At 44.9% G+C, this 9,759-nt stretch overlaps 1 protein-coding gene across 1 annotated transcript in view; it reads right to left on the reverse strand.

Moving 5' to 3' along the window:
* The window catches only part of LOC310789702 (endothelin receptor type B-like), a 19,185-nt gene extending 10,026 nt beyond the window's left edge, over positions 1-9,159 (reverse strand). The window contains exons 1-2 of the mRNA XM_083651362.1: positions 9,014-9,159; positions 3,321-3,906 (exon numbers count right to left, since the gene is read on the reverse strand). Of these exons, the coding sequence (XP_083507488.1) occupies positions 3,321-3,713 (393 nt within the window). The 5' untranslated portion in view covers positions 3,714-3,906; positions 9,014-9,159. The remainder of the gene's footprint in view (positions 1-3,320; positions 3,907-9,013) is intronic.
* Positions 9,160-9,759: the final 600 nt, after the last annotated feature.

Consider the following 9,759-nt stretch of genomic DNA (forward strand, 5'->3'; position numbering starts at 1 on the left):
AATATCTCTAATTAAGTTACAATTACATTAGGATTAGGATTTTACCTTCTTCTGTTTTTATCATAACTAACTTTATACTTGTTGATCACCTGATACAAATCTAATTTCACCAACTTCTCCAAGAAAAGAATCAACAACCTTCCAAATTTCAGAATTACACCTGTGGTCAATGAAACATAATATCTTGAAATACAAGTATTCCTTTCATGGTGAATAGTGCCGTTTGGATTGTAATTTCAACCAAATGAAAATATAGACCTTGAAAGCAAAGCAAGATATGAATCAGTTCCCCCTGAGTCTGAGTGACGTTACTCACTCTCCTTGTTCTGAGATTGATTAGCCAGCCTAACACAGCACAGGATTTGAGCTACATTAAATCAAACTGCATCAGATTAGATTGGGAAAATGTAATATTCTTCACACATTTCTTTTGTTGGAAGCAGTGACTGGCAGACAGCTGTGACAATAAGTGGCTTGAAGTCTAAATTGACATGTGGTGGCATTAGACGCCAGCCTGCATCATCTGGTCACTTCCACAAGGCAAGGAAATTAAAACAAAGATGGTTTCTACTAAAAGCCCAAAACTCCGGATCAACCTAATTGTTTTCACGCCTCTGCTTTTATTGAGTTTCCTGGTTGGAAGATCCCTTGTAGTCCACTTTACACGAGGACAGTTTCCTATGGTGACGGGGAATTATTTTATCGTTAGTGCCTCCCTTTTAGACGGCGACGGCGAATTTGCGCTTAGGAAACGACACATTTTGAAACCACCCTCCAGAGTGGAATTCTTGGTGACGCTCCCCGCTGAGCGCTCCATGTAATCGCTATGACACGGCTCATTTCAGGAACTCTGACGCATTGAGGTAGCAGCAGCTCGGACCGGAAGTGGAGGCAGGGATGCTCCTCTCAGCCTCTCACTGGGGGAATTATCAGATGCACTGCTGTGTTGATTAAGCTAGCCCAATGTTTCCGTGGCATTTTGATTAACTTTATGATTTAATTCCTTTTGGAGCAAATGTTGGTTTAACAAATCTAACCTTGACGCTTTACGCTACGTTGTTTACTGGTATAGTGTGGGTAGGGCAGCCTGTAACGTTCCATTTAATATAGCTCAGTGGTAACGTTAGGCCAGCTGCCTGGTCTAGTCTCTGTTAACTATATCCTTACAACAGCTAAGAAAGGAGCTTGTGAAGAACGAACATTCCCACAGTCAAAGCATTTCTCTGAGATAGGCCTATCCATATAAAAACGCTTGTTGCTTTAATACCAAAAATAAAACCTCTGTTTGTATGTGACGCTAACGGCTAACCCGTTAGTGATGGGAGCGTACCTATGTTCCCCGGGTCCTATATTCCCCGGGTCCTATGTTCCCCGTTTTTGTGGGACCGAACCTAACCTCCCCCAGACCCTAACCCAAAACCTAACCTCTCCCACCCCCCACGCCTAAACCTAACCTCCCCCAGACCCTAACCCAAAACCTAACCTCTCCCAGTGAACATAGCGGGGTTCTATGTTCCCCGGTCCCACAAAAACGGGGAACATAGGACCCGGGGAACATAGGGATGACCCCGTTAGGGATTAGCTCATGGCTGGTGGTTGCGTACTAGGCCCCATCTTACCCGGGACGGGAGTTAACGTTAATGAACACATTTCCTGGCAGTTGGCTGGTAAGTTCTGAAAATATGTGTATATTATTGTGTTATTCCAGCTATCGTTGTCGGTTGTTAAGTTATAGTAATATTAAGCCGATAAATAATGAAAAACAGTCGACTAGCGAAAGCGGCTAACGCTATTGCTATGTTAAACAACGCCCCGTTAACCATCACACTGCCACCTAGCGACCTGGCCTTTACATTACGGTGTTTTAAAAATTCAACAGCGCTCATGTAAACAGGGAGAAGGTGTGAAGGAAAAGGTGTGAAGGAAACGCTATTGTGTCGAGAGATTACTGTACACAGTTAGAAAACCCCCTCACGAGCAAAACCACACCAAACCAGACTGACTGGACTTGAAGACAAACCACACAGCTGAACCACAACTAATGCAACTGAATTGATCTAGGAAAGGCGATGGGAACAGCTAACCTATAACTGAATGGAAAAAGGACAGAGCAATTCCAGTGGTTCTCAAACTTTTTCCAGGTCAAGGACCCCTAAGCTGACACAAATTAGACCACAGACCCAATTTAATAAGATTATGTCCCAGGGCCCGGCCATCTGATAAGATTTTTCTTTGCTTTTAGATATTTTATTACACAAAGTGTACGTATGAAACACATGACCAAAATAGTCATATTCTGTCAAATCAAAATCAAATACCTTTATCGGCATTGAACAGCTGTACAACGAAATTTAAGTGCAACTCTTTCCAGTGGTACAGAAAATAAATAAACGATAAAAGACAATAAAAACAAACAACCCAACAATGCATACAAGCAACAAAAATAGCGAAACTATAACAGTGTTAAAAATAGATATTGCACATTCAGTGTGTTTGCACGGTCCCAGCAGAATAAAATTATTGCACATTTATGGCGCATGGATAGAAACTGTTCAGGAGTCTGGAGGTGCGGGTCTTGATAGACCTATGGCGCCTCCCAGAGGGCAGCAGGGTGAACAGGTGGTTACCTGGGTGGGATGAGTCGCGGATTATGTTTGTGGCCCTACGCAGGCATCGGGCTCTGTATATGTCAGTGAGAGAGTAGCTGTGTGTTTATGAATTTCTGCGCTGATTTAACTCTCTGTAGTGCTATTTTGTCAGCCACAGTACAGCTTGACAGCGGGCACCGTGGTGCAGTGGTAGCGGTGTCGCCTCACAGCGAGAAGGTAAGGGTTCGATTCCTGCCTGGGACACTGTGGGTGCTGAGGGTGTGTTCCCCCCATGTCTGCAGTGCCCAGGCGGGCTATCTCGTCAAAAAGGGCCTTTCTGTGTGGAGTTTGCATGTTCTCCCCGTGCTCCCCTGGGGTTCCTCCATACAACATCGCTATGGACCCCCACTAAAAACATGCAGATGATAATCATCTGACCAGTGACGACAACATTTGAAGATGGTCCCTCGGCGCTGTACACAAGAAAGCTGCCCACTTCTCCTGGCCTGCCCCCTGGAGGAAGGACAAGCCTGGATGGTTTAAAAGAGACAATATTTCACCAGCCACCGTCAGCACGTGTTTGGCTGGCAGCATCCCGCTCCACAGCCACCGCAACTGCCACTTTGAGAAACACTGCCTTAAGATGGTCTCAACTAAAGCAAGCTTTATATGCAGTGTGTGTGTGTGTGTGTGTGTGTGTGTGTGTGTGTGTGTGTGTGTGTATGTGTCTACCTTGAAGACATTGATGGGGATGGCGATGAGAATATAGAGCAGGTCCCCGAGCGCCAGGCTGCCTATGAGGACGTTGGGCCCGTTCCTCATACACTTGTTCTTGTAAATGATCCTCAGCAGCGTGGAGTTACCGATGATCCCCACCACGAAGATGATGCAGGACACCACCGTGTTCACGTACTTGAAGGCGTTCTTGATCTCCGTCGGCTTGATGCACATGGGGGGGAAGGAGGAGCGCGGCCGGCCCGGGCCGGGGGGCGGGAGCTCGCGGGAGGTGTTGGTTTCGGAGAGCTCCGCCTCCGGAGCTCCGGGCGCACCCTGGGAGTCACGGCCGAACCGGGACGCCCCGACCCCCGCGGCCATCAGGAGACACAGCAGTCCGACGGCCCTCATCCTCACACATACACACACACAGAATTAAACGTCCCACGACGGTCTAAAACGCTCAGAGAAACACTCACCAACGCTCAGGTTGCAGACATACATGCATACTGTACACAAGAATCATTCATTCATTCACACATCCACACACACTGGGCCTGCGTTGCTGGGGTCTGGGTTCTGGTTCCTGGTTCCTTTCAGTATCCTGCAGAAAGAGTAGAAGAAACCTAAGTGACTGTTGCAGGAAACAAGTTGCACATGTTTTAGCAGAACTATGATACAGACTTTACAAGATGGATGTTCAGATCGAGTCTTTGTTTTGTTTCGCTGCTTTGCTTTTTATTGATTGAATTGAGAGCCTGGGTCTATAATGAGTAGGGGAGGTTTGTGAGTGAATATGTGGGTGACGAGAAGATAAGTTTACGCATCACAAATAGAACTTTATCTCAGGTCACTGACTGTAAACTAGACTAGGCTAGAGTCACTGAAGAAACAACACCACCCACTGGATCTTACTTGTATACAATTTCAATTCGATGACAGTCTTTTCAGACGAGATGTGAATGGTAAAGTGGGTGTACAGTGTATGGATTAAACACATTTAATTCAAATATATCTATCTTGATCTTTGTTTATGGAGAAATTAGAACTGAATCAGCAAGTGTCAGAATAATTGCAATTGTCTACACTATAATGCCAGCAGTGTCTGTCTGGATGTCTGTCCTTCGCGTATCTCGAGAACCGTTGGTCGGATTGACTTCAAACGGGGAGTGCGCTTAGGGGGACCAGACGGAGTGCAGAGTGCCAAATTTCGCGCAGTTCGGCATTGCACCACCTACTGGCAACACAAAAAGCGATTTATCTCGAGAACCATTCATCCGATCAACTTCAAACTTGAGGAGTGTGCTGCTGGGAACTCGACGTATTGCAGTGCCGAATTTCATGCAATTCGACATAGCATCACCTAACTGGCAACACAAAAAGCGATTTATCTCGAGAACCGTCTGATGGACTTCAAACCTGGCGGGTGTGCTGCTGGGAACTCGGGAAATAGCAGTGTTGAATTTTGTGCAATTCGTCCAATAACATCACAGCTTTCACGTATCTCCAGGACTGGCCGTTCGATCGACTTCGAACTGGGGAATGGGCACTGCACTAGGACATGCTATAATTCCAGGACTGTCTGTCTGTCTGTCTGTACGTATGTCTTTCAGGGCTGTCTGTCTGTCTGTCCTTCAGGACTGTCTGTCTGTCCTTCAGGACTGTCTGTCTGTCTCTCTGTCCTTCGCGTATCTCGAGAACCATTCGTCAGATCGACTTCAAACTTGGGGAGTGAGCTTAGGGGGACCTGACGTAATGCAGTGTGTGTGTGTGTGTGTGTGTGTGTGTGTGTGTGTGTGTGTGTGTGGGGGGGGGGGGGGGGGGGGGTGCCCACAGGGGGGTGAATGGGAAGAAGGGGAGGGAGGGGAATGGGCCCTGCACTGCAGGCGCTGCAAAATATCAACAACACATGTATATTGTATACGTCATTACAAATACATAATGGTGATGAATGATGGAGAACTAACTTATGACAAGCTCAAGACAACTGAAGGAAGCAAGTTGAGCAGAAACGAGGGATGTGGTGAGAAGGAGAAGACCACAACGGAATGGTGATAGCTGAATGGGGTTAAAGGTTAGATTTTGGGGAACAACGCTTGTGTGTGTGCATGGGGTGTGTGTGTGTGTGTGTGTGTGTGTGTGTGTGTGTGTGTGTTGGACAGAGATACTTTGTCTCCCAGAGGAGAGGTCCTTAGGCTCGGAGCCTCAACAGTCATGTGTACCCTCAGAAAGCCTTTGGGCATCTTCGGAGATAAATGAGCTGATTGACGATGGCAGCAACACACACACACATGCACACACACACACACACGCACGCACACGCACGCACGCACACACACACACACACACACACACACACACACACACACACACACACACACACACACACACATCTCTCCATCTCAAGCAGACATACACACCTCTGGGCATTATGGTTTGGAAAAGTAAAGTAATGTGAACAGATGGCTGAGCTAGAAACAACATTCATAAATGCTTCCAAGCGTGTACTTACACTTTACATCATCAATGTATATATGCCAACTTGTGCGTGTGCAGACCCACACACACACACACACACACACACACACACACACACACACACACACACACTCTCTCACACACGAACATTTACATCACTTACAGCACTTACATCCACCTGTCAAACAACTGGCTGTACATGCATTTGTATCACAAAACCAGATGCTGTTGCTGTTCTCACATACATCATACATATCCCACCACACGTCACCCCCCCCTTCTTCCTGCACACACACACACACACACACACACACACACACACACACACACACATGGATGAACACACGCACACATACAAGAAATCAGCTTTGAGAAAAGTTGGCCAGTTTTCCTGTTCACCCTCTCTGCTCATGCACAAAAGGCGAACTCAATTGGGCTGATCCTTTAACGGATTACTTGAGAAACCCTCTAAATTAGCCTATAGACGGTTTTAACTTGACAAGTTAACAATAACAACCGCCACAACCCACCTGAATATCCGGTTTATTTCCATATACATACAGTAGCTGATATTCGGCTCATATTAAATGTTAACGTTAGGCCGTGTCTCCGACAGACACAGTAACAAGGTAGCCTATTTCGGTCTTTATGTCTTGTAGTAGTTAGTTGTTGCTGTTGTTGATAGTTGCCATAACAACCACCCATGTCGGAAAGACGTGCACACGCTGGACAGTAGGAACCGTTGTTGTCTGGTCCGGAGCTAGCCTGAAGGGCTAATAAAAGCTACATGTTACAGAGTAAGCTGACTATCAGTACGTTATTACACGCATAGGCCTATCTTTACATTTAAACGTATAGCAAAAATAAAAGGTAGAAATAGAACTAGGCTATGTCAGTGTTTTCCCCTGAACAGCTGAGAGAGTGGACACTGTAAATAGTTAGCGCTGTGAAGATGATACAATTCAGGTGGCGGTAATGCAACATTTAAGGATGCCAACCGCCAAAAAAAACAGAAGAAGCGGAGAAAAAGGAAGTGCTGTGGGGTGGCAGCTAGTGAAAACCGTCTATAGCTCTTTTTCGCCCCAGCAAGACTCCTATAGAGGGAGGGGGAAAGTTGGCACCCGCCAGTGTGTGCGTGTGCGTGTGTGTGTGTGGTGATTGGCAGTGGGGCCGGGGGCTTCAAGAGGAAGGGGTGAAAAATGGAGAGAGAAATGCAGCAACAGCGGGAGAAAATGCAGCAACAGCGGGAGAAAATGCAGCAACAGCGGGAGAACGTAACGAGAAAAGAACAGCTCAGATGGAGATGAATGGCAGTTGGGAAAGACTGTACCCTCAGGCAGAACAATGGCAGGAAAGGGAAAGTCAGCAGAGGGGAAACAGAACTGAGGTGAAGGTACGGCCGAGGGAGTCCAGACCCCGCAGGGTGTGTGACCTCAGGGGAGCACGAGTGAAGGCTGAGAACGACAGAGATGGCGGGAAGATGGGGTGTGTGTGCGTGTGTCTGTGTGTGTGTGTGTGTGTGTGTGTGTGTTTGAGTGTGTGCGTGTATGTGTGTGTGTGTGTGTGTGGGGGGGGGGGGTACTGCCTGAGGATGGAGCCACATCAGCAGATGAGGAGAGTGCATGAACGCTGCTTGCAGTAGAACTCGACTCAATCAAACACGAGCAAAAAGTCAAAATAATGCAAACAATAAAAATTTCTAATAATCAGCGTGACATCATGAACCGCAGGAGCAGTTACTAGTTGAACCTTAATATCTCAAAAACTATACATGACATTGCTTATATTTTTGACATTCTGAGTGAGAGCAGAAGTAGCTCAAGGGTCTGATGTATGCGTGTCGTGTTAAAGTTGTGTGAACTTTTGCCGCATTTTTTAAATGAAGTGAATTAGTAAACAGCACAGCTGGCTAGAGTGAGACACTCAAGGCTGGCTCCATAGGATCCCATTATAAAGTTACCCCCAGTAAACCGTTTATTTTACCAACACTGATCCCTCATATAGAGTACCTGCATGGGATTTTTTTATTTTTTATTCCTGGGTTTAAAAAAGTAGAATGGTGTAATGTTCTAACTTAATGTTGTGGAGATCTCTTATTTTGCATTTTGCAAGACTTTGAAGACCACAATGATCTTCTGTATGGAGCATGACACTGACTATTAGATCAAGAAATCTTGTAATAGGCTTACATATTCCATATAGAAAAAATAGTAATCGTTTAATAAAGTTTAGATAGTGCACAAATAACACATCAAAACACTAGCCTATATATAGGCCTAATGACCTAGGGCATGATATCATAGTGAGATCACGAAGGGGAAAATACCATGAATAAAAAAACAAAACATTATAAACTCACTATTCAGTATCACAGACACACAATATGCCTTTAGAAATGGTGCTTTGTTAGTGTATGGCAGGACAAGCAAACCTATTAGTCAAAATGCCTTTACAAGGGTCACAGTTATAGCTTCATTTTAGATTCTTTGTAGAAGTGTGACATTTCTCTGCCAGTTTCCCTGCAGCGCAGCACAAAAAGATCCAGTAAATCCAGATTGATTGGGACACAAAGCTAAACATAGTTTGACTCTTGATTTGAACACTTGAGGGGGGCAGACCTATTTGTCCATATTAGCCTATTGTAATGTGCACCAGATTGTATGAAAGCAGTGGGGCCAATAGCTACATGGGCGCAGCTGCAGGTGGAGAAATGGGAAAACTGGGACTGGTATAAAGCGGCACTCACAGATTATAACCCATGATCTCTCTGAGCTGCAACAAAGAATCCATGTACTTTCAGCTAGATAACATAAAGTGAACCATAACCCAACATGCATCTCTAAAACAGTCCAGTCCTTCACTTTGTGTTACAAAGGATTAAGAAAGAAGAAAGAAAGAAAGAAAGAAAGAAAGAAAGAAAGAAAGAAAGAAAGAAAGAAAGAAAGAAAGAAAAATAAAAAAATCAGAATTATTTTTAGTTTGGGATTCATGCGCTGACATAATTAGGCCGCAGTAAGCTAACTAAAGTCATGTGATTGGTTTGATTTTGCACAAGGTGCAGTGGGTCGTTAATGCCCCCCCCCCCCCCCCCCCCCCCCACCCACACACACACACACACACACACCCTTGTCCCTTAAAACTGCGATTAATGAGATCATGGATTATATCACGGTCACTTTAAAGTATCTGAGTAGGCTAAACACTGTCCACTGGAGCAGCTGGCCTGGATTTACCTTGACGGAGTTCTCGCGCAGTGATCATTAATCCAGGCAGTATTCCAGCAGAGCTCCACTAACACGTTCAGTTGAGGGGTGTTGTTGATGGATCCTAGCAGTGAGTCAGTGACAGACAGTCCACACGGTGTGTCCACAGACCGTGCGTAAAGTCTCCTTTCCTCTCCTCTCCACTGCGCTCTGACGCGCCGAGGGACAGCGTGCGCTTTTATAGTCGCGAGCCTGGAGACTGCAAAGGCAGCCAATCACATCACAGATCCGAGCAGCATCTTTCCCTCTCTGCAGGGCACCACTACAAATCGGCCTACACGGGCGTTTTTTTCCCTTTGCTGAAAAATTACATTCGTCTAAAAAGTGCTTCACCACGTTTTCTCAACTTTTTTTATTCACTCTCAAATAGACTCGGCATACCGTCTTAAACTAGGCCTATTTTAAGGATTCAATGTATGACACATCATTTGAAAGCTGCCATAGGTGTCATTTACACTAGGGACATGTCCCCATCACTTTTTAAAAAGCATAATCTGTTGTAAAATGTTCTGGAAAAATAGCTTGCACAATATAGCTTAACATAAGAACACATTGAGAGGTTTATTTGCACAATAAGAAAACACAATAGAAGAAACAAATGTGCATTATTGTAAACAATAATAATAATACTAATAATACTAATAATAATAATAACAACAACAATAATAATAATAATAATAATAATAATAATAATAATAATAATAATAATAATAATA

Source organism: Poromitra crassiceps (assembly GCF_964638095.1).
Source record: "Poromitra crassiceps genome assembly, chromosome: 15".
Lineage (NCBI taxonomy): Eukaryota > Metazoa > Chordata > Actinopteri > Beryciformes > Melamphaidae > Poromitra > Poromitra crassiceps.